Genomic DNA, 26412 nt, shown 5'->3' on the forward strand with positions numbered 1-26412 from the left:
CCACGGCAAAATGCCACTTGAAGTTGGAGATTCCACGTTCCTTCTGTTATAATACAAAGGGTTTTTCTAAAATGTATGATATTGTTAGGTTTTGTTACAACATGAAATAACTCTATTAATTAAAAAAGGGACATATATCTGTCTTGCAAGGATTTTGCTATATGGTAAATATATATTTCTTTCTGTAATATCAATTAATGCATATCAATCTCTGTCCCAAAAGCATACAGGTTTTCAAACACCCTGGTATGTATGTATGTGTATATGTGTGTGTGTTTATATATATAATATTTAAATACCCACCCCCCCCAATACTGTCATTAAAATGTTCCAAAGACATGTCAATATGTGTGCCTGGTAAATAAAAGGGAAGCCTTTAATAATGATTTTTTTTTTTTTATAATTTTTAAAAAAAAAAAAAAAAAAAAAAAAAAAAAAAATTTCCAAACTGTGGTGGTGGATTAGATATTATCAGGGTCAAAGCTCTGGAGATCAGTGTTTCTGATTCAACTGAGCAGACAAAGACAGATGTACTCAATCTTTTTCAGTACATAAAGGAAGGGGCTGCTTTCTCCTATCTTAGTATTAAGGGTGGGTGGGGAGAAAGTTTGTTAATTGATCATAAGATAACAAAGACCAGCCCTTTTCCATTGTGCAAAGTCCTGTTTTTCTTGTGATTGACTCACATGCAAGCATGAGACTTTCTTGTTTAGGCAATTATGAAGATGGGGAGGCTTAGGCATTCCTCCCACATTTCATTTCAACTTCCTTCTCTTTGTGAAGGAGCTCATTTGTGTTGTTCTAGTAAGAAATAGGGGCAGAAGCATATACTATGGTGAATGTTTGTATCTGCAGAGGAAAAGAAAGACAGGACTCTGATATGGGAATGTTTCTGTCTGTCGGCACGATTCCTACTGTGGAACAGATCAGCTTTATATTTTCCAAGGATAAACAGAAAGAAGAATGTGACAACAACTGATATTTTTAAAAATCTCAATAAATAGGAGATATAAATTCATGATCTAGTATCAAAATACATTTTTATCCTTTGTGCAAATGTTAAAGTTGTTAAGGTCACTCAATTCCAAGAAGACTTTGTGTGGTCTAGAATAAGTCCAATGCATACATTAAAAACACATTAAAAACCACATAATTGCCCAGACCAATTCCTCCCTTCATTTTTTAAAAAAGCTAAATGGATATAATATCTTAAAGCTCCCCAAATCTTATGACCAATATATCCTTTAATCTTGCTAAAATCAAGCTTATTTTCTCTGTTTAAAAGGTTTAAAAGGCAAGGCTGCTTAGAGTTGATTGATTGGAGTGGCCTTTTAAGTATTATAACAATAATAAGAAAAGAATGAGATTTTGCAGTATTTCAGGCATCCATTTTGCCTCTTTGCTGAGGAAATCAAAAATATCGGTCTCCATACTCTATTCTGGGAGACATCATGTACCTTGGGAGTAAAAGAAAAACCAAAAGAGCTCATCCTTCATACCATCATTATAAACTGATTTTTTTCAATTAACAACTTATAGTAACATACTTCCTACTGTACTGTTACACATTTTTGTTAGCTCTTTTTAATAAAAGTGTATTTATTAGCATTTGCACACAAATTTAATGAAGTTTACTTGAAATTACTCAATAGAAACTCACAAAATTTTAGTTTCCCTCAAGTTCTAAACTGAATTGTTAAATTATGTATTAAATTATGTTTCTATATTTTCCAAGGCAGAATATAATATATAAAATTAATGACTGATTAGTTTTCTATATTATATTTAGCATAAAATTTCATAATTAATTTTAAATAAAGTATATAATTAAAATGTAATTACTTGCAGTGGAGAAAAAAATTACCTCAAGTTGACATTTTACTGAGAAATGGTCCCTTTCTCTAAAAATATATTTTCTTTCTTACATGATTTATATGCTGATATGGAAGAATAACAAACAGAAATTACAAGTGGAAAAATATGGGGTTTTTTGTTTAAAGCAAATTTGTTTAGCTATTACCAGATTCCTGTTGCAAGACTATGCTATCCAAGCAGTGTTATAATTATGAGGCATCACAGATGGTGACCAGTTACTAAAGTTGATAATTCTCCAAATTCAATTACTTTGTACAGAAGAAATATCCTTAATTTCTTAATCTTTGAAGAAAGAGTTGTAGAATGTAGAATGTGTTCATATGTTTAAGCTTCCTTCTAGGAATATACCCTGTTTCTCCAACAATACGGCCTCCCCAATAGGAAGTCCCAGCATGTTTTATAGGCATGAAATGAAATTAAGCCCCTCCCCCAAATTAAGGCCTATATTAAAACATGCAAAATGGGGGAATGGTGGTGGGGGCTTGCTGTTAGGAAGTACTTTTGTTGCGCACCCGGATATGGTGCTGCCTGCGTTGACCCGATACGAAGTGCCCCACCAACGCCAAGGTCAACATCCAAGCCATCGCCACCCGCCTGCCCAAAGATGCAAGGGGAGGAATTAAGTCACCCCGAAAAGACAGCCTAGCCATTTTTGGGGGCTCAAAAAAATAAGACCCGGCCTTATTATATGAGAAACACGGTAGTAGTCTTTCTTCTCATCTTAAAGTTGTGTTGGGTAACTGCACACTTGTATCCATGGACATTACAACTTCCACAGAGACTAAACCCACCATTTTCACAAGATTTTCAGAATCAAAACATTACAATTTGTTCCATAAATTTTGAGTAAGTGCATAAAGTTGCCATGTTTATGGATATATGTGGTACCTGGGGAAAAATTGTGATATTATTACCACCCTCCAAGTGAAAGAAACTAATGCTATATAATCTAAAATGCAGGAAAAAGAAAAATGCAGTATGAAAAGACCCTTCATAATCAGAGTTAAAATACTGCTTGTGAACTGGCTTCATTTAGCTGTCTATCTTCATTAACTACTTTTTGTGTATCTAGCTTAAGAAAGTTTTGATAAAGAATTTGCTCAAACTTTGCATTTTTCACTTAGGGATCGCATATATATTTGTTTTTAATCTTCAGTTAAAATTGGTTGATTTAACACATTATGAATTCAGCAAACTAAAGGCATCTCTAGAAATACTCCTTGCTGCTCTTTCTGAACTTTCCCTCGCCAATAATAGAAAGGATTAGACACCAAACCTCAGGTTCTACACTATTTCTTAATCTTCTTACCATATGGGAAAAAATAAACATAGAAAATTAGAAGATCTCTCTTGCTTCAAGAGCGTATTAAACCTGATAGTGTCAGCTGGATGCTTTGGTCTACTTAACAATTCAGCATATATTGTAGAGGCAAAAGAATTAGAGCCCAAAAATGGTAACCCGCTGTGAGTGCTAATCACTGCAAGGTTTAGGGAAGACTAAAGAAATTCAGAATCCACAAATGCATCAGCAGCAAAATAATTGTAGGTGGCCTGGGAGAAAGAGAATACATGTTTCATCAGCAAGCAGGGGAGAAGTGAAAAGTTTGTTTTAGCTCCTTGAAATAATTCCTCATGCATTTGGCAGCCATTAAGACTCACTGCAAGAAGATGGTTCTTGTTTAACATTAACTTCATGGTCCCAAGAAGCAAAATGCTTCTCAAGAACTCCTTGATCTACTGTTGCAAAAGAGTTATTCAGAGAAGATCCCACAATGATTTGGACTTGTGATTTATCCAGTTCTGAGATATTAAGATTCAGTGCCTCATTTCTCTCTCATAGCTATTACCTTTTTTTGTGGGGAGCAAACATATTGCATCCAAGATCTTACAAATGCAAATTAAGCAGAACATAAACCATGGAGAATAATGGAAATTAAATTGCTTTTGAAACTACCATTTAGAGAGACTCAGCTTGCAAAAAACACACAAAAATATTAAATATTTTATATTGGCCTCCAATTATTTTTTCCAAAAATGTATTTTATTTTCTTAATATAGTATATACAGGTAAATATCAAGCCAGAAAGAACATTACAACTAAGCAAATTTATTTACATAACATTTAGAATGTCTTGGCAAACCTCTTTGGAAGATTTAATTCTATTCCAGTGCAATGAGAAGGGTCTTCAACTGTCCATACTTATAATCTATTTACCCAAAAGAAATTTTTGAGCCAATTGTTCACAGTAGGTGTTTCTGTTTCTTTTACCGTTTATCATAATTTAGAACATTTGTTAAAACTTGAACAGCTGAAGCAGTAGAAACCCATTTTCCAGACCTTGTTTCCCTGTTGAGGATGCACGATATCCTACAGGCTCCAAATAAAGACATTACCGGAAGCTCATTTTTATAGCTCTGTGGCCATTTTATAATCAACATAGGGACATTAATCTTTAAACAAAGGGAAAGGCAATAGAAATAAAGAAAATTAAGATTGGCAGCTAAAAGAGTGGCTCCAGCTTGGTGGAATGGGTTTCTTTTGTGGAAAATGTGAAAATAATTTTTTTTTGCAGTCTTGGGATGGTACTTCAGCAGAAGAAAAATGAAACCAACCTAATTGATTGCCCAAAGGTGCAACTGAACCAGTTGGGGGAGAGGATCATTTTAAACGGTCTTCCTTTCAATGAGTGGTGTATACAATTCCCTTCCTGTTTATAACTGCAATATCTCCCTCCGCATCACCAACCCTGGTGAAAAAGGTTACTCTAGCTGAATTGTTTGCAAATGTTGGCTTCAGAACAAAGGCATAAACAGGCCTCTTCTGTGTGGTAGTAGAAAGAAAATACGCTTTTCTTCCTTGTAAATGCTGCTTTGATATTAAACCATTTTTGAGCTTTCTTGGCTCACCTGCTATCAACTTTGCTTCCGAAGGAAAGCTGCACAAGACATGCTGAGCAAAGTGATGGATGTCAATGATGGATTCAGGCAGTGTGCCGGTACAATATTTTCACAATCTGGCTATGGTAATGACCATAATATCATTAGACAGTTTCATGAACAAGTCTGACTGGATTACTTTTCTACAATATAATAATGTGTAATCATGCCAGATACCTTCTGCCGAATCCAAGAGGTCTATATTTTTAGTGTGGGAAATCTGGTTGTATTTATTCAACTCCAGCCATTTTGTCTTTACACAATACAGATAACAAAAACAGGATAAATCCTGGAATCAGCACTTTGAAGAAGCACACTGCTCCCTTCACTTCTTTCCCTTTACATCCTACCGTACCAGTAATCCTCAGTGCTTCCACCCCTGGTGTATACAGATCCCTCCAGCTCTCTTGGTCCTGGGAAGACATTCTCATGTTGTATGATTATAGTTTTGATGAGCTCATTAACATGAGCTTGGCAGGAGACCTGATCATGGCCTTCAGGCACTGACATCAGTGTGGGACCAAAGCAGATGGCTAAATTATAGGGGTCCATCATGTTCTCTTCACTGAACTGAGATAAACTGTAGGAAAAAACAGAAAACAGAGTGGCAATAGAGAACAGTATCCCAAACTCCCCAGATATTTTCTATAATCGAAATCTGATCTAAAGTAGCAAGAGTGTCTTGAGACTATACTTAACTAAAGTTACGCTTAAAATCGACTACACACAGAAGATAAGAGGGAGCTTTTCTGCATTTGATACCTTATAACAAATTTAATTTTCTTTGTAAGGATGATGTTTCGCTAGCAGAAGATGTTCAGAACATTTTACTACTGTATAGCACATGGATTTCTTTAATTAATAGTGGGAACAATTTTCATTTTATGTTCAATTAACACAGAGAACATTTGTTAAAAGTGTATGCGTGCATCTAGCTTCATTTTAGTGCAGACTACACATTATTGCCAGCATTTTTTTGGCATTTGTTCCATGCCCCCTGCTTAGAGAACAGCTGCATCAGCCACACCTCATAAACAGCCAAGAAGCAGATGAAAGTGTGACTATGATGCTGCATGGTTCACAGCACAACGCTATAAGGATTCTAACACACCCCTTTGATTCCTCCCCATTTGCATCCATTCTTCACAGCCAAAATATCTTTCTTTTTCAAAGAGAACACTAAAAGCTTCATACCAATGCTCAACATGGAATATCAATCATATGCATTTGAAGCATTGGTCAGTGTGACACATTAAACATTTTTTGAAGGTAACAAAAAGGCTCAGAAGAACAGCTTTGCTTTAAAGGTTGGGAAAGCTTACCCCTACATCCTCCATACTCCACTACTGTCATTTATAAAATAGTGTTTTACACTGCCCAGAACACAGTTCATTTGCTGATGTTTTACCTTTCAAACTCCAAAGAATAAAGGGAGATGCACTCTTACCCCACTCTTAGACAGTAATCTTTGAGTCACTTGAAAGCATTTCAATAACCTTTCAATAAGAACTGGGTTTGACAGCCTGAAATCAGGACTTAGCCGAGAAAAACATGTTCAGTGTAAAAAGTAATTTTACTTGAATAATTTGTCATATTTTAACTGTAACTCTCCCTACAAAGCATGCAGAGGAAGCATGCCAGAAATCCAGTACATTACTATTTATTTATCGTTAAGAATAAAATAAATTTGGCTAGCTAACAAAATTCAGTATCTAGCACTTGACCTTCAGCTTCTCCCATGCATATGTAACATTGGATAACATTCAAGTCTACTTCACTCCATGTTCTTTAATTAGAATATCTGTAGAATATTTTAAAGGCAGAATGAAGTAGTTCTTTCGGAAGAACAAAATGATTCTGCCTTCTGAAATTGAGAGGATGGACTCGGACTCAGGTCTTTTTCATGGTGACCTAGGGAATATACTGTCCCAATAATTGTAGCCCCCCCGCCACATTTCTATCTTTTGATAAAATTACAAAGATATAGATTTTTAGTGCAGCATTTGAAGTCTAAGAGCTTGCTACATGACTCATTAACTCTATCTTTATTTTAATCTTGTGGGTTAGTTTCATCTCTGGAGCAGGGTAAACATTAAGATTTAATAAACAATATAAACATTAGAGGATATATCTAAAAGAGAAATCCCTTAGCTGTACCCCTGGATTATATACCAGCAGCCACCTCTCATGTGTTTAAGAAAATATCTTTCCCAGCAGTCCGCTTAGCGGTATTTATTTGCTTAAAGGTGAAACATCCTTTAAATTGAGATCACCTCCTGATGATTTTATAAATATATCCAAATATATTCAAGAAATATGTCTATCTATTTTGAAGGTATTTGGTACTTTCTAATCTGTTATTTCCTAATGGCCTCCCATTCAAGGAATCCTATTTGTTTGTTTCTCCAAAACTAATCAAGATCAGTTAGATGCTGTCTTCTATCTAGGCACTGATTTATTTTCTTACACAAATTATTTCAGTAAAAGCATCTAACTTAGCTGTCTAGAAATATATAAATTCTCCAATGACAGCCCTAAAATGAATAAATAACTTATTAAAGTATTAAATTAAAAATATTAAAAACATATTTTTTTATTTTCTCCCCTCTGCCCTTTTCAGCATGAATTACATGCTCCTAAACCCATGCCATAACATGTACTGTCAATATCAACACCCCCAAAATTTGTACCAGGGCGCAAATGATAGGAAAGATAGTGACAGTATGAAAATGGCCTATTTGGAGAAAGAGTACAGAAATTCCTTTTATGAAAACTTTTATAGAAATCATTTTAGTATATATGGTAGAGTGAGGAAGGTGCTCATCATATTTTAAGCACAAATTCCAATATTGTACCTCATTTAAATACTCATAAAAAGACAGAATAAATGCATAGAGGCATCTCCGTATAGGTGAGATACATGAAACCAACCATACAATATTCCAAATACAAAATACAGTCTACAAACAGCAGAATTGTACACATTCCCCATATATCTGGCAGAAAACTGGTTAATGGATACATACATTAGAATGTCAGCCTGCCCTTTTCTCTAAAAATAAGACTCTTAGCTGTAAATGCAGAGCTGAAATCACATGCATCTAGCTAGTGAAATCTCAGGAATTAAAAGGGTAACATCTTAAAGCAAGTCAAACATGGATGTGTATTTGTAATGTCTGCAAAATTATTTTTTCCTGATCCTAGTACTAGAAGGAAAATACTTGCTATAAGATGACCTTTCTAACAAAGCAGGATATAAAATTCTGATGCAACTTCTGAGAATGGTTTAACACACCACAACAGTGAAATGGCCATTACGCTTTTCTATATATTACATTTTCTAATATTCATATTGTTCAGTTCCTGAGGCCAATTAAATGGGAAATTTTGGAATTCAACAAAACAATTCTAAGGGACCATATTTATGATAGTTAACTTTTCAGATTATCTTGCAGCCCTATAAAAGAGGATTTTAATGCACCTTAAGTACTGGTAGAAAGGATTTTAGGTGAAACTTATTAAAAAATCCTTAATTCAAAGAAGAAGAAAAAATGATAATAAAACCATCAGCAGGAAGTTGAGCGAATTCTTTCACAATGAAGATCTTCAAGCTGAGGAAGAACAACTTTTGGTTGGAGGTGCTTTAGCTATGAACTTCATGCAAGAAATAGGTGTGAGATTAGACACCCCCCCTCAATTGTCTTTCAACTTTAAGGTTCTAATATTTTCCTCCAAAATATCTATGTAACAGCTACAATAGACAATTACTTGAACACTTACTGGCTGAGGAATGCGAAGAGGTATCTCATTACAATCAATGTGGTTTTAGGCAATGTCAGCAGGACTTTTCGGATGTGCAGAGCTCTCTCTTGCAGGTTGTCCATTGCTAAAGAAAAAGAGAACAACTACATGGACATTTGTTCAGACCAAATGATAAAACTGAATAACTTAGTCACACTTTAGTTTACTACTCTAAGTTCTGGTTGACATATTCAGAGGTATGAGAATAATCTGATTTTTAAATGTTTTTATGTTTGAACGTGTGTAAATATTATTTTATCACACGCTGAGGCATTGAGAATTCACAGCATAGCAGAAGTGTTATAGATACAGATGGGATGGTGGTTTTTTGTTTTTTTTTGCATCTTAGCAATGTGATTATGAAGGTTAAGAAAAGAGATTTGCCCTAGATCAGGGGTCCCCAACCACCGGGCCGCGGACCAGTACTGGTCCGTGGATCACTTTGCACCGGGCCGCAAAGAAAATAAAAATAAAATAAAAATGGCGGCTTTCTTCACCTTCGGTGAATGCTGCTGGGATCAGGGATCAAGGACACAAATGAAAGAAGGGGAGGGAGGAAGCAACCAAAGCCTGTCCTACTCTCTGGCTCAGTGGCTTCGGTTTCCTCCCGCCTCGTTCCTCTCTCAGTCGCTCTCTCGCTCCTCCACCAGCCCAGGAAGAAACTGCTTCAAAGAAGCCTGCAGGGTGGCTTTTCCTGTCGGCGCAGCTCCCCAAGCGCCCGTTCACCCCCACCCGCCGCCAATCAATCCAGGTTCAATCCAGTGCTCCGTTCTGCCTGCCTGCCTGCCTTCGTTTGTTTCGGAGCAGCTTGGCTGAGAATAATAACTATTTGCCTCTTTTACTCAGCGAAGCTGCTCCGAAACAAATGGCAGGCAGGCAGGCAGAACGGAGCACTGGATTGAGCTGCGGGCGGCGGGCGGGGGTGAACGGGCGTTCGGAGGAGCTGCGCTCCAAACCACCAGAAACAAAGGCAGGCAGGCAGAACGGAGCACTGGATTGAACCGTGGGCGGCGGGGTGGGGGTGAACGGGCGCTTCGGAAGAGCTGCGCCAACAGGAAAAGCCACCCTGCAGGCTTCTTTGAAGCAGTTTCTTCCTGGGCTGGTGGAGGAGCGAGAGAGTGACTGAGAGAGGAACGAGGCAGACACCTGAGGATGAGGCTGAGGGAGGAGGGAGGATGGGGCTGAGGAAGGCAGGGCCGAGAGGCGGGGCTTCTCAGCCGTCCTGCAGGGACTATCTGTCGCTCAGGGTTGCAATGAGGAGGCATTGGCGCTCCCTGAACTTGGTGATTTGCTGGCAGACGTTTTATTACCCAACTAGGTAACAACATCAGATGTTACCTAGTCAGATAATGAAACGTCTGCAAGCAAACCACCAAACTCGGACTCCCCCCCCCCTCGGTCCTTGAAAAAGTGTTTCTGCGTGAAACTGGTCCCTGGCACAAAAAAGGTTGGGGACCACTGCCCTAGATAATCCATTTCATTCAGGATCCTCTGTAGCTGCCAGGCCACCACCTTTTCTACAACCCTCCCTAAGAATGGAAGGTTGGAAACTGGATGAAAATTGTCCAGGCAGGTGGTATCCAACTATGTTTTCTTTTAAGGAAGGAGTAAACCAGGGCTTGCTTAAAAGCATCCTGAAATGTTCCCTCCTCTAGTGATGCATTGATCATTGCCTGGACCCATCCGCTAGTCACTATCCTGGAAGCTTTCACTATCCAGGAGGAACAAGGATCTAACTGACAGCATAAAGGGCCCTGTCCAGTTCATCAGGGCCAATTGGATCAAACTGTTTCCAGATAACAAAGCAAGACCTCTCCCCGGGAATCTCACACAGACTATCTCCACGTATGGGGTCCAATGAATGCGAGCAACTTTGTCCATCAGGTGCTGAACTCTGCCTGGCCAGATCCTGACTTTAAAGGGAATTCAACAAGTTTAACTGGTGCAGGGCAGAATGTGGTTGCCCCAATGATATTGTTGAGGTTGAATGCTACACAATGCCAACTGCACCAAGCCTACTTTAATGTGGTGATTTAAATTTTAAAACTAATATTTGGAACATGATGTAATCCCTGCCTCCTTATCAGCCTGTCTGTTCTTTAAGGAGATCAACAGAAAATTCCTGTTACATGTCTGCTTGCTGAAAGCAATAAGAATTGTAGGTACAAGGAAAGAACTTCTGCAATGGCTCCTACATCTCAAGAATGCATTGCCAGGAATGTCTGACATAGGCTTTTTGAAAAACATCAAAGAACCATTTGTTTTTGGTGGCTTTTCTTGAATTTTTATTGGATGCATTATATGATTTCTGATGGTATTTGGGGAGTGGGGATTTTTTTTTTTACTCAACACCATTATTTTCATTACTATTTAACTTTGAAGTGTCTTTTATTTATTTTGGAGAGTTCTTTGCTTCTGCTCTTACCCTTAATGGTAGTCTATAAGTATTTTTCAAAAAGAAAAATAAATATAAAATGCAGAATATGGTTGAACGATATCATCTGTATGTAACCCCTCCTTCATTCCTTCCCTTATGGGCACCTGCCCTCCTCCACCAGGCTTCACATCCAAGCAGAATGCTTATTTATTTTTACATTTGTTCATTATTAATTTTAGGGAACAAGCTGCAATGCCTCATTTCCAAAAATGTTTTGGAACTCTGTATATGCTGTAGAAGCAGGTTTTTGGGAGAAGTTGATTAGGACTGACAGCCTACTGCTTTCTATGGAAATATGTCAACCAGAACAGGGGAACGGGAAAGATAAAAATAAAAATGAATCGCCAGTCTCAATTTGCTATTAATGAAGCAATGCAATCACTTTTTAAATTCTTACCATCTAGAATGTTAAAGTTGCTTAAAATATGGAATGCTACGTAATTTAAAACCAGAGAACTCTCTTCAATATCACCCCCAATTCAAATCAAAGCTAACAGGCTTTCTTGAAAATTTGCTTGGTCCTCTTTAAAGTACTACAATGAGATAAGAGAATAATCTTGAGGAACAGGAAGAGCCGCAATCCAGAAAAAAGTCAGAAATCTGAATCCAAAACAGGAATGTAATTTGAGGAAGTCTCTCAAACTCAACCCTCCCCAAAGCTTCTCCTTATTCAGTAACCACAATTCATTTGTTAAATCAAAAAAATTGTTGCGAAGCAAATACATATGAGAGAGAGAGAGAGGGAGGGGGGGAGGGAGATATGCTGCCAAAAACAGTGGCTGTTGCCGTTTTGTTCAGGTAAAGTTCTCATAAAAGCTACATCAGCATTGGTCTCCCTCTGGCATGCCGTTGTGAGGGGCACACATTTGGATGTTAAGTGCATATGTTGGTCAGAAAAGGATTTTTTTTAAAAAAATACTGTGTTTGCAAATGGTCACTAAAGGAAGCCACTAAACAGTGAGTATAGTTCTCTTGAAAATAAAGGCAGAAAGAGGAAAGGCACTTTCAAACTTGCAAGATTCTGATACAATAATCTTATAATAAAAGTAGTATTATAAATTTGAACTCCTGGTCTGGACAGTTGCTATTTTCTCTTCAATCAATTCCATCAATTAATTTAAAGCCAACTATAAAAAATAGTCAAAGCTAGTAATACATAATTTCACACAATCTTACACTACACTATCAGTCTGTTTCTAGACTGAGTTTAAAGGATTATAATCAAATTGGTAGATATTAACATCTTTGGATTAGTGTCCATTTTAGCAGAAAGTTTTGACAATCTGAAATAATTACACAATAATCTTTAGTAATTAATACGAGTATGGCTTTTATGACCTTTTAAATAATTTTTCTTAGGATATACAAAATAAAGCAACACAAGAAATTAATGAAATATTTTGTATTGGTTGGCAAGTTACTTATAACAATGCATTTGAAAACTGAAGTGCATATTTCTACGGTTCGCTTATATTTTTAAAGAATCGAATAAAAATCAGTATAGCAGCAAAAACATTAAAGAATTCCCAAAAATTGGTTTCCAATCTTTTTGTGAAATCAAAAGAATATTCTTAATAAATCACCTTCATCTATACAGATGAATATGGATATGGAAAAATATCCAAATCCACAACTTCATTAGAATTACAGTTAAAAATATAATGTCTTAATATTATTCCCATCTGGGACAAATCACATATCTATGTTTTATGCTTCTGCTTTTATGCATTATAATCACCCTCACTGCTTCATTGGTTTTATTTTTTTTATTTTAAAAAAAGCCATACTGAGATAGGAGGAAGCATTCTTGAATGCAAAGGGTAGTGGCAGAGAGCACCCTCATAATTTTGCTTTTGGTAATTGGACATTTTTCTATCCAAATTTCAGAATGGAACTACTGAGAATTATAGTTTTAGAATGCTTCATTTATGTGAAGATGTATGAAACATATAATTATATTCTGGGTTAACAGAACAGGACATGAAAATCTGAAGCTGGTCAAGTGTGGAAGTACTGAATACTATCCATTGTCGCAATTACATCAGATAGTCTATTACACTTAGTTTCTTAAGGTGGGTGTTTCAAAAGAAATCTTTAGCTTAATATTCCACAGGCAGATTAGCATTCCTGAATGATGAGACAAAGAGCTATGTCTACAGCAATATAATGGGAAAAAAGTGGGCAGCACAAAGCCTTGGCTTTGGAAGTTCAGAATTATTTGGCAACAAGCTACTCTTTTCATCTAACAGAGTTGAACTGTGTAGACTCATTTATTGTGAAAATGAAACTGCAGATCTTTTTAAGAGGAGCTCTCCTATATCTTACTTCAAAGGCTTTTTCCATCATGGTCCTTCTTATGCTCTGACAATGAATTCACTGTTTGCTACAGAAGTGAGTCAGCACCAAGATGTTCACTGTAAACCTATCAGTCCCAGGGAAAGTATTAATACCCTTGAAATGATGAGGTATAAATTACCAGCTTAATTTGTTTCCTATATGCTGCAGAAAAATACTGTGAGGATTGTCTAATATCTTTAAGGAAGATGCTGACCAGCAGACAGCAGTTAGCTGTCTTTCTGTTTCTCAAATAAATAATTAAGTAAATGATGAAATCATATTGATCCTACACTGCCTTCAAATGATAAAGACAAAAAAAGGACAAAACAATTCCTTAAAGGGCTCCCTTCAAAGTAAAAATGTTCTTCATTGGATTATTTTTAGTTTACAAATTTACCTAGCCAGTCACTTTTCTTTAGCATAATCAAATGAAATGACATTGGGAAGGATAAGCTAATAATATGGCGGGATGGATGGGGGAGTCAAGAAGGACTGGATCAAACCACCAAACAGGCAAATGTTTCAATATTTTTTTAGAAGCCTTTGTTTAAAAAGAGAGACCGATCTTTATGTCTTAAAATCTATATCCTTAATCTTATTCTTGTCTTACAAGCTATGATTATCACATTAGAGTCTACTGGGGCAGCACACAGTATCACCCTTTTAATCAGTTTATCAAAATGGAAGCCCCAGATTAACAGCAATGTGTGGTGGGATTCAGATGAACATTAAGAGAAATACAAATTGTTCCACTAGCTTACGACCTAGTGAGAGGCAAACAATGATATTTTATTCTGATTTTGTATATTTACTATCTCAGAAGCAAACTGACATGTTTCAGATCTCTTAGTCTCCTGTGAGATACTGTCAGGATTAAGGAATATTCTGAGAAGCTAGTGGTACAGTTTCTAAAAGATAGTGTTAAATCACAGAAACACAGGATTGAAGAAAAGATACTCAGCAGAGATAAATAGGATGGTAATACATCACAGAGTAGAGATTAGATATAATCACTATTTCATGAGAAAATGAGCAGGGGAAGAAAATAATTTCTACTTCAAATATTCAAAGATCTTCATTTGTTTGAATCTATTTATATGTCAGTATTAATACACACAGACACACATATAAATTATTTCATTTCCTTGCAATATTGCTAACTGGCTTGTTATTTTTGTGCTACTTACTGACACAGGCAATCAGATCATGAAAAATTTCCTTGGGGAAGAGGGGATGTTCTAGACCACGGAAATAGAGCTTTAGGACACCTGCTATTGAATCCATATCATGGTCATTTTGGTCTCCAGCCAGTGGATCTTCCCCTGGTTACCACAAAACAAAGACAACAACAACACAGAATAAATAGGATATTTGCACATTTTAAAAACAAACTGCAAAATATGGGAGGAAGGAAAATTAAATAAGTTTTTGTTTTGAAAATGAAAACAGACATTTGGCTCAAAAATAAATATAGTTAAAAAATTAATACCCATTCTTAAAAGTGGCATCCAGCATAAGGCTAACACTATTGTAGCACTATTATTATCCTTATTTTCTCTACTATCCGCTCTTATTGGTATCATTATTATGATTATTTACACTGAGAGCTTCTGCACTGTAGAAAAATTCCTTGTATGTCTAATCACACTTCACCAAAAACGCTTCTCTACTCTACTCTACTCTACTCTACTCTACTCTACTCTACTCTACGCAACATGGTTCAAGCTAGTAGATGTTATGGAGTGACAACCCAGGCAATTCACACTCTAAGGGAATACATAGTAATGGAAAGGCTGATTTGGGGCAAAGGGGTTTAAAATGGAACAAGTTCTATTTTGAGATGTTCTGGTTTCAGAATGTTTGCAAAAATGTCAAATGAACAATGCCAATAATCAGTCATTCCTAAAAAGCATAATTAATTAGAGAACTTTCCTCAATATTCTAATCCTCAGCCTTTTGATGGAACAAGAAATCTTAATAGAATTTACTGTTTTAGTACTGCATGTGCTTTGACAAGACCATGAGAAATGGATGTAGAAAAGTTAGTGTTTTATACTGCACTGTCATCAAAGAAAGGTGATCTGGAATCCTTTCACTGAAAGATCAGATAGAAGAAGAATTGCTTCCATGACTGCATTGTCGGTTAATATAGGATAGATCTTCCATTTTATAGGTAAACTATTTACTTTTCTTTTAGTTAAATACACTGCTCAAAAAAATAAAGGGAACACTTAAACAACACAATGTAACTCCAAGTCAATCACACTTCTGTGAAATCAAACTGTCCACTTAGGTAGCAACACTGATTGACAATCAATTTCACATGCTGTTGTGCAAATGGAATAGACAACAGGTGGAAAGCATAGGCAGTTAGCAAGACATCCCCAATAAAGGAGTGGTTCTGCAGGTGGTGACCACAGACCACTTCTCAGTTCCTATGCTTTCTGGCTGATAGTTTGGTCACTTTTGAATGCTGGCGGTGCTTTCACTCTAGTGGTAGCATGAGACAGAGTCTACAACCCACACAAGTGGCTCAGGTAGTGTAGCTTATCCAGGATGGCACATCAATGCAAATTGTGGCAAGAAGGTTTGCTGTGTCTGTCAGCGTAGTGTCCAGAGCATGGAGGCGCTACCAGGAGATAGGCCAGTACATCAGGAGACGTGGAGGAGGCCGTAGGAGGGCAACGACCCAGCATCAGGACCGCTACCTCCGCCTTTGTGCAAGGAGGGACAGGAGGAGCACTGCCAAAGCCCTGCAAAATGACCTCCGGCGGGCCACAAATGTGCATGTGGCTGCTCAAACTGTCAGAAACAAACTCCATGAGGGTGGTATGAGGGCCCAACGTCCACAGGTGGGGGTTGTGCTTACAGCCCAACACCGTGCAGGACGTTTGGCATTTGCCAGAGAATACCAAGATTGGCAAATTCGCCACTGGCGCCCTGTGCTCTTCACAGATGAAAGCAGGTTCACACTGAGCACATGTGGCAGAAGTGACAGGGTCTGAAGACACCATGGAGAATGTTCTGCTGCCTGCAACATCCTCCAGCATGACCGGTTTGGCAGTGGGTCATTAATGGTGTGGGGTGGCATTTCTTTAGGGGGCCGCACAGCCCTCCATGTGCTCGCCAGAGGTAGCCTGACTGCCATTAGGTACTGAGATGAGATCCTCAGACCCCTTGTGAGACCATATGCTGGTGCGGTTGGCCCTGGGTTCCTCCTAATGCAAGACAATGCTAGACCTCATGTGGCTGGAGTGTGTCAGCAGTTCCTGCAAGACGAAGGCATTGATGCTATGGACTGGCCCGCCCGTTCCCCAGACCTGAATCCAATTGAGCACATCTGGGTCATCATGTCTCGCTCCATCCACCAATGCCATGTTGCACCACAGACTGTTCAGGAGTTGGGGGATGCTTTAGTCCAGGTGTGGGAGGAGATCCCTCAGGAGACCATCCGCCACCACATCAGGAGCATGCCCAGGCGTTGTAGGGAGGTCATACAGGCACGTGGAGCCCACACACACTACTGAGCCTCATTTTGACTTGTTTTAAGGACATTACATCAAAGTTGGATCAGCCTGTAGTGTTTTTTTCCACTTTAATTTTGAGTGTAACTCCAAATCCAGACCTCCATGGGTTGCTAAATTTGATTCCATTGATAATTTTTGTGTGATTTTGTTGTCAGCACATTCAACTATGTAATGAACAAAGTATTTAATAAGAATATTTCATTCATTCAGATCTAGGATGTCTTATTTTTGTGTTCCCTTTATTTTTTTGAGCAGTGTATAATATTTACATAATAATGCTAAAACAGTTTGATGTCTCCAAGAAGCTTGGGAAGCTTGTTGTTGAACTCAATGGTCCTTATCCTTGGCTATGTTTATTGGGGATGTTGAAAGGTGTAAGATTTATACTTTGCATACATTTACCTTCTGTCTCACAGACAAAAATCCCATCTTTCCATGACCATATTTATTAAGGAAAATCTCAAATTCAATTAATTTAAATGATTTATATATCACCCAATTTACAAAACAAGCAGCATACAAATGATTAAAAACAAAATAAGGTAAGCAATATTTATAAAAGAACCACAACATCATGGTGAAAAGCAATACAAACAGACGGCAAAAGCACAGCATATTCAAAATCCTAAACCATTTTTTCAAACAAATAATTCTCCCCTCCTGAAATTACTTGTGTTTAAAAAAAAGGTGCAACCATACACTGAATGGCTTTCTTTTCATTGTAGGAAGGCATTCTTTTCCTTATAGAAAATTTTTAGATTGCATCCAACGACTCTTGTGGGACAAAATATGTGAGGAAACCTATCTCAGATCTGAAGAGTTCTCCCTTCAATCACTTCCACTGAACTTTCCCCTCATTAACTTCCTGCTGTCACTATCCCATTTACTTATGAAAATGTCATAACTTAAAGTAACTTAAAATAATTTATAAGGCCTTTTAGAAATTCCATGCACCTTCAGTCTGAAATGTTTATATAGTGATGTGACAAGAAGCAGAAACCTAAGGGATTTAGATGCCAAAGATTACTGAGCATTGGGAAGTGGGAGAGGCAAGGATATGGAGAATATACTCATTACAGCAGCATGATAAACTTGGAAAAGAAGATCTTGTCCTCATTTGCAACTTCAGTCTTAGCATCTCTTAAATCCTGAAGCACAAAGAAAATGCAGAGGCAATCATAACTGCTCTTACCTCTCTCAAATGCATTTTTTATATCATTCACTTCAACCTGAGATCCAGATACCCTGAATATTCCTTCATGCTGAAGTCCTGGGAAGAAAATAGGAAGAATCCATGAAAACTGAAGAAACTACACAAATGATACCCTTCCACCATTTTTGGTAGAGGAAACGATGACAGTCACCAATTATAGCATTCAATGATTTTGTATTTTAAATAAATTGAAACAAAATGTCTTCCAGAATAGATTTAGAGAATTGTTACACATCTGTTGTACACAAATATTACATATATGTATATATGCATATTTGTATATATGTATGTTGATATGTGAATGCATATCAACACAATAAATACATACAGATATACTTTTCAATCACTTCCAAACTTGAAATGATTGACATTTTTTACATCAACTAAGCCATTTTGAGTAATAAATCCAGTCCAAAAACATTCTTAGGATCTTATGATTCCTATGCCTGTTTAGACATTGTGGGTCCTCAACATCTGTGGAGGTTCTCCATCATCCAGGTCATGGTTGTCCCAAAAGTGCTTTTTCAAATGGCAACTGGACTTTTGCTTCTTGTCCAAGAAACTTCTTCAGTTCTGACTGAATGATGGAAAGATTTATATTCCTTGCAGCCATCTAGTCATTAGCACTCTTTCTGAAAGTCATTGAGGCCACTAGGAGGTTTATCTGTGCCTCAGGGTCACATGAATTGTGCAAATGGGTGTGGAACATTCTTGGAACTGCTGAAAGGACTCTTTGGTAAACAGGAGATAGACAGAGTCATATTCCTCGCCTTCTGTTGAGAGAAGGCTGGGCTGTTCAACCTTAAATATAAATGTCCTCTTTGACTCTTCTTTCAAACCAGAACTCTTCTCTGTCCAGAATATGGACGTTGCTGTCTTCAAAAGAGTTACATTTATCTTTCTAATGCAGGCGGACTGTTGAATCCTATCCTGATGAGTTTGTTCTCCTACGTTGTGCCATACGTTTGTAAAGTGGTTGTTGTGTTTCTCCAGTGTACAGATCCATACATGTCTCACTGCACAGAACTGCATATATGTGGGTCCTCAACATGTCTCTCTGTACACGTGCCTCAGTTTTTAGATCTGTCAGAGATTGTTATGAAGATTTGCACATTACATGTAGACACAAGATAAATAATTTGGTTCTCTGATTGTGGTGACCTCTTTATGTGAAGGCCAAGCCTGTACCAATGTTTATTTGGTTAGAGTGCAATTCATCTAAGGTTTGTGGTTTCTGTGACAGTCCAGCCTCTATATAGCTTTTAATAATAGTTGCTTTTCTTCTTGCTTTTTCTTTTTTTCCATTGACTGAATCCTGTTAGAGATTTATTACTATAAGGTGAGTTTAAAATAAACAATATTTAAATAGAAAACAGACTAAATATTGATGTTCAGTTGTATATGGGATATCAACCAATTTGTAGTGCATAGTATGATTAAATTATTATACTAATTTCAAAATTGCTTGAATTTACTACTCAATCCCTGGTGAGCCTTTCAGGCTAGATTAATCAGGAGACATTTGAAAGTAAATCAGTCAAATCTTCCTTTAAGCAGCATACATACATACATACATACATACATACATACATACATACATACATACATACATATATATACTGTACATGCAATCCAAGAGATTGAGTTACATGGTATATTATTCGGTCTATTATACATGATTTAGATCTACAATCTTTGATTTTTTTTTAAATGAAAGAATCCTTTGATATAAAATAGAGAACTTCTATTTATAGAATGAATACTCTGGACCCAGAAATATCTAAGTCTCCCACAAAAGATTTTTCATAATAGAAGTTGTATTTCTTCTATGGATGTAGTGGTATGCTTGCATTGGCTTAGAAGGAAATTAGAACAAAAACCTCTACAGAAAATACACAGCTTTGATCTGAGGCCATTTATTTTAACATTGGATTATCTCTGATTTTATTATATTTCTCTTTTCTTCCACTGTTTTTCAATTATGTGAAAGGATACCTTATTTCCTGTGAATTAGTATTTGTTCCATGCATCATTTAACTTGTGACAGCCTACAGATTTAAACAAATAGTTCTTTATTATGTAGATAAATGCATACTTCCCACTCTGATTGGAGCAAGTATATACGTGGGTAGTGCCTGATGAAACTTTAAAATTGGAAGGAGTTTCTTATATGTCATTAAGTGACAAAGAACCATTTCTTTCACAGTTAACTTATTACTTCTTGATTATTACAAATTACTTTTGAAATCTTTGAAGCAAAATTTAAGTATGTTGGCAAAACACAACATAACAAAGCATGTTTCTCTGAACAGGACAGGACAGAACAGAAAAAAGAGTTGGAACGGACCTTGAAGGTCTTCTTGTCCAACCCCTTGCTTAAGCAGGAAACCCTATACCATTTCAAACAAATGGTTGTCCAATCTCCTTTTAAAAACTTCCAGTGTTGGAGCATTCACAACTTCTGGAAGCAAGTTGTTCCACTGATTAGTTGTTCTAACTGTCAGGAAATTTATCCTTAGTTCTAAGTTGCATCTCTTCTTGATTAGTTTCCATCTATTGCTTCTTGTCCAGTCTTCAGGTGCTTTGGAGAATAGCTTGATACCCTCTTCTTTGTGGCAACCCCTAAGATATTGGAACACTGCTATCATGTCACCCCTAGCCTTATTTTCATTAAACAATTTGAGCAACCGTTCTTCATATGTTTTAGCCTCCAGTTCTCTAATTATATTTGTTGGTCTGCTCTGCAGTCTTTCTAGAATCTCAATATCTTTTTTATATCAGGTGGTGACCAAAACTGGATGTGGTATTCCAAGTGTGGTCTTACCAAGGCATTAAAGAATGGTATTAAAATTTCACATGATCTTGACTCTATCCCTGTTAATGCCGCCTAGGACTACAACATATACATATATATGTTTTCTTAAGTTTTCGCGGGTACTTACATGTATGGTATTCAGCTTTCTTCGGGTATTTTCCCACATCATTATAGTTGTGCTTTTAAAGTTGTAGCAACGTTTCGGCAGAATGTCATCTGCAATCATCAGACTTCTGTATTGTGTTAGTCTGTGAGTCAGACTTTTACAGTTGTTTCAGTTTTAAATTTGGGACTAGCCTACTGCTGTGCCAGAATGGTTTTTTCTTCATCCTGATTGGTTGGGAGTCTTGGTCTGTGTTTATTGGTCTTGGAGTTTGCTGTGTTCTGCTTGATTGGTGTTTCTAATATCTTCTGTCTGTTTTGTGGCTTTTTGTGTGTGTGTGTCTTGATTGGCTGGCAACATTGTGTTCCTGTATTGGAGGCTTTTAGTGCAGCTTGGCTCCGAGTAAATGGACGGCTATCATTTGTTAGGAAGCTAGGTTTCATCTGGGTGCCTGGTTGGGGTGTGTTTGAGCTGGAGGTATCAGGGGGGATCTGTTTGTGCCCAGGTGTTTGCCAGGCTAATGGTGTGGAGATTTTTTTGTTTGTGAGTGCAGGCTTCCAAATAATTGACAGTCTGGTGGAATCATCTCTTCTATTCATGTTTTCAGGTCTTTTTTCAATCTCTATGGCTTCTCTGATAATTCTGTGGCTGGGGTTTTCTATAGTGGCTAGGGTTTTGGTGCCATTGAAGTTGATGCTATGACCTGTGGCTTTCATGTGTTGGACTAGTGAGGAAGTGTGTTCCAGATTTTTTACTGCATTTTTGTGTTCATCCAGGCGGGTACTTATTCTTCTATTGGTCTGTCTAATGTATGTGGCCGGGCATGATGCACAGGGGACTTCATATATGCCTTGGTTTTCCAGGTCAATTTTATCTTTGGGGTTTCTAAGGATGGCTGCTATTTTTCTGTCTGTTTTGAAGGCAGTTTTGATGTGATGCCTGTGTAGTATCTTACTGATTTTGTCTGTAGTACCTCTTATGTAGGGCAGGATGTCTCAGTGTGTTTTTGTGGATCAAGCCGGTGATTTTGCTTTTGTGGAAGCTGTTGGCTGTCAGTACTTCAGTCAGGGTGCATAGTTCAGTCTTTATGTGTGTCTTGTCTGCCAGGCGTTTGGTTCTAGCAATTAGTGTTTTGGCCACGGAGTTTATCTGTGCTGGGTGGTGGTGGGATTGGACGTTGAGGTAGCGGTTGGTGTGTGTTTTCTTCTGGTATATGGTGTGTCCTAGTGTACCATCTGTTTTTTTGTAGATTAGTACATCTAGGAATGGTAGTTGTTTGTTTGTTTCTGTTTCCATGGTGAACTTGATTTTGGGGTGTGTGCTGTTTAGGTGTGTTAGGAAATTGTTTAGGTTTTCTTTTCCATGGGGCCAAATCACAAATGTGTCATCGATGTATCTTAACCATAGTTTGGGTTTGTGGGTGGCATTAGTCAGGGCTCTGGATTCAAATTCTTCCACGAACAGGTTTGCAATGACGGGTGAGTGGTGATCCCGTAGGGGCTCCTTCAATTTGCTTGTTTCTTTGTCCTTTGTATATGAAATATGTGTTGGTTAAGCAGTGTTCTGTTAGTTCCATGAGGTGTTTAGCTGGTTGGTATTTATTTTTGATGATTTCAAGAGTTTCTTTTATCGGGACTTTAGTGAATAGTGAAACCACGTTGAAACTTACAAGCAGATCTTCTTGTTCCACGTGTAGATCTTTGATCATTTCCAAGAAGAGGTATGAGTTTTGTACATGTGAAGCTGCTGTTTCAGCATGGGGCTGTAGCTGTTTTGCTAAGTGTTTAGCTAGGTTTTGTAGTGGTGCTCCTCTGGAGCTGACTATGGGTCTGAGAGGTATGCCTTCTTTGTGTATTTTTGAGAGGCCGTATAGTTTGGGGCATCTGGAAGATTTGTGTTCGAACACAATACAGAAGCCTGATGATGGCAGATATATATATGGCATTCAGCTTTGTTCGGGTATTTTCCCACGTCATAGTAGTGGTGCTTTTAAAGTTGTAGCAACGTTTCAGCAGAATCTCATCTGCCATCATCAGGCTTTTGTATAGTGTTCGTCTGTGAGTTAGACTTTTACAGTGGTTTCAGATTTAAATTTGGGGCAGCCTATTGCTGTGCCAGAATGGTTTTTTCTTCATCCTGATTGGTTGAGAGTCTTGGTCTGTGTTTATTGGTCTTGGAGTTTGCTGTGTTCTGCTTCTAATATCTTCTGTCTGTTTTTTTGGCTCTTTTTGTATCTTGATTGGCTGGCAACATTGTGTTACTTTATTGGCGGCCTTTAGTGCAGCTTGGCCGGGTAAATGGATGGCTATCATTAGTTAGGAAGCTGGGTTTCATCTGGGTGCCTGGTTGGGGTGTGTTTGAGCTGGAGGTATCAGGGGGGATCTGTTTGTGCCCAGGTGTTTGCCTGGCTTGTGGTGTGGAGATTTTTTTGTTTGTGAGTGCAGGCTTCCAAATGACTGACAGCCTGGTGGAATCATCTCTTCTGTTCATGCTTTCTGGTCTTTTTCAATCTCTATGGCTTCTCTGATGATTCTGTGGCTGGGATTTTCTATAGTGGCTAGGGTTTTGGTGCCATTGAAGTTGATTCTATGACCTGTGGCTTCCATGTGTTGGACTAGTGAGGAAGTGTGTTCCAGCTTTTTGACTGCATTTTTGTGTTCATCCAGGCGGGTGCTTATTCTTCTATTGGTCTGTCCAATGTATGTGGCCGGGCATGATGCACAGGGGACTTCGTATATGCCTTGGTTTTCCAGGTCAATTTTGTCTTTGGGGTTTCTGAGGATGGCTGCTATTTTTCTGTCTGTTTTGAAGGCAGTCTTGATGTGGTGTCTGTATAGTATCTTACTAATTTTGTCTGTAGTGCCTCTTATGTAGGGCAGGACAGCTGTTCCATGGGTCTGTTCATCTTCTGGGTCTCTATTATGTCTCAGTGTGTTTTTGTGGATCAAGTTGGTGATTTTGCTTTTGTGGAAGCCGTTGGCTGTCAATATTTTAGTCAGGGTGCATAGTTCAGTCTTAATGTGTGTCTTGTCTGCCAGGCGTTTGGTTCTGGTAATTAGTATAGTTAATATATATATATATATATATATATATATATATATATATATATATATATATATATATATATTAGTATATATATATATATATATATATTCGTAGATTTTCATGGGTACAGGTATGCAGATCTTGGCGTGTTCGGGTCTTTTCCCGTGTAAGATTGAGATCTCAATCTTACACGGAAAAGACAACCCAAACACGCCAAGACCTGTATGTATGTATGTATGTGTGTGTGTGTGTGTGTGTGTGTGTGTGTGTGTGTATATATGGATCTTTGGTTATTCGGGTTTTCTCCGCGTAAGATTGGAAGTATCTAGGCAACGTTTCGATGAAGTCTCATTCATCATCTTCAGGCTTCTGTCTTCAGCTCTGTGCTTCTCAGAGTGATGTGAGCTTGCAGCTGCTTGTTCCTTTTAACTGCTAGTGGGGTGTGACTTGATTGGGTGGGGGCTTGGCTGTGTTCTGATTGGGTGGGGTGTGTTCTCATTGGTTGGGGGTTGGCTGTGTTCTGATTGGTTGGGGAGTTGGCCATGTTCTGATTGGCTGGAGGTGTGTTCTGTTCAGGTGGGGGCTTGGTTGTGCTCAGGTTGGTCTTAGTTACTGGGGGATTTGAGCTGGTGAGCTGTGATCTTGCTGTTTGGCTTGAGTTCGTGGTCGTGCTGCATCTTCATGGTGGGGGTCAGTTTGCTTCATGTATGGCTCAGAGGGGTTTGAAGTGGGTAGTGATGCAGCTGCAGTGCGGCTTCTGGTCTGTGGTCGTGTCTCATCTTCTGTGTGGGTGTGAGTCTGCTTTTTACGTGGAAGTGTGGTGGTGGCATCTCGTGTGGCCCTCGTGGATGTGGGTCTGGTGTCATTCATCATGTTAGGTACTCGTCTGTTCATGAGGGCGGGTTTTCAAATGGCTGGTAAGCGGGACGTGTCATCTCTTTTATTCATGCTGTGTGGGCATTTTTCTATCTCTATGGCTTCTCTGATTATTCTGTTGTTGAAGTGTTCGGTTTTGGCGATAGTTCTGGTATTTTTAAAGTCAATCTCATGTCCTGTGGCTTTGAGGTGTTGGACCAGGAAGAGGTCGGTTCTTCTTTTTGATTGAGTTCTTATGTTCTTCAACGCGTGCACTTATTCTTCTGTTAGTTTGTCCAATGTATGTGGTGGGGCAGGCGGTGCAAGGGATTTCGTATACTCCTTGGTTTTCTAACTCGATTATCGAGTTATTATCAACCCCACCCAATCAAGTCACACCTCCACTAGCAGTTAAAAGGAAGAAGCAGCTGCAAGCTCACATCACTCTGAGAAGCACAGAGCTGAAGACAGAAGCCTGAAGATGATGAATGAGACTTCATCGAAACGTTGCCTAGATACTTCCAATCTTACGCGGAGAAAACCCAAATAACCAAAGATCCACATACAAATACCATGAGAACCTCAGAAAACAAATTATATATATATATATATATATATATATATATATATATATATATATATATATATATGAATAACCATCCACTGATAATTATCTCAACAGTCAAATGCTATCTAATTAGGAGCATTTTTATTGGCCAGTAAAGGCTAAAAAAGGGAAAAGACTAGGCAAACGACTGCAAACTGCATTTTTGAGCTGCATTTGGCAGAGATGTTAAGTCAAAGAAATCCTAAAACTTAACAGAGGAAGTCATGAATAAAAAAGTGACAATACTGCACACTCTCTCTCTTTCAGGCATTTGTTTATAAATACCTTAAACTGTGTCACAATCCTTAACAATAAAGTAAAACCCTGTGATTTTGTTTCCTTTTCACACTTACCATGTCTGCTAATGAAACGTATACAGCTCTCTACCACCAAAGGAATTGCGTGGCTGGAATCCTGGATGATAAAATGTGATAAGAAAGAGAAAGAAAGAAAGAATTTTTGAACATCATATATTTTGAAATAGTCTGCCAAGGGACATCTATTTCCAAATGTAAGATTGCTATACAGTGAGTCTCATGCAAAATATATTATTCAATAAATACACATACTGGGAAGCTGGGAATAGACACATATTTATATATATGGTCAATGGTGTATAATGACTATAACGGTAACACCCAAAAGAATAGTTTTACAGGAAAAAACTCCGCAATATACTACTAAATAAAATTAAGGCAGAATTTTAAGATTTTTTTTCCTTAAGAAATTTTTGTGACGATAACTATCAGGATATTTAAATACATATTGTTTCTACATATAGTCAGCTTCTTTAACAGTATCTCTGCCCAGTATCCCAAGATCTTTCCATGTATCATAACACCTTTTGTCTTACAGATCTG

At 37.9% G+C, this 26412-nt stretch overlaps 1 protein-coding gene across 6 annotated transcripts in view; it reads right to left on the reverse strand.

Annotated features, from left to right (window-relative positions):
- SRGAP2 (SLIT-ROBO Rho GTPase activating protein 2) overlaps positions 1-26412 on the reverse strand; it is a 230962-nt gene that overhangs the window by 10946 nt on the left and 193604 nt on the right. For all 6 annotated transcript variants that reach the window (XM_026676786.2, XM_026676784.2, XM_026676785.2 and 3 more), the window contains exons 14-18: positions 25906-25966; positions 18107-18184; positions 14575-14709; positions 8593-8698; positions 5168-5392 (exon numbers count right to left, since the gene is read on the reverse strand). In XM_026676786.2, the coding sequence (XP_026532571.1) occupies positions 5168-5392; positions 8593-8698; positions 14575-14709; positions 18107-18184; positions 25906-25966 (605 nt within the window). The remainder of the gene's footprint in view (positions 1-5167; positions 5393-8592; positions 8699-14574; positions 14710-18106; positions 18185-25905; positions 25967-26412) is intronic.

This window comes from Notechis scutatus, chromosome 3 (genome assembly GCF_049901735.1).
Source record: "Notechis scutatus isolate UNSWTSFEM ecotype Mainland chromosome 3, rNotScu1.2, whole genome shotgun sequence".
In the NCBI taxonomy this organism is placed as follows: Eukaryota; Metazoa; Chordata; class Lepidosauria; order Squamata; family Elapidae; genus Notechis; species Notechis scutatus.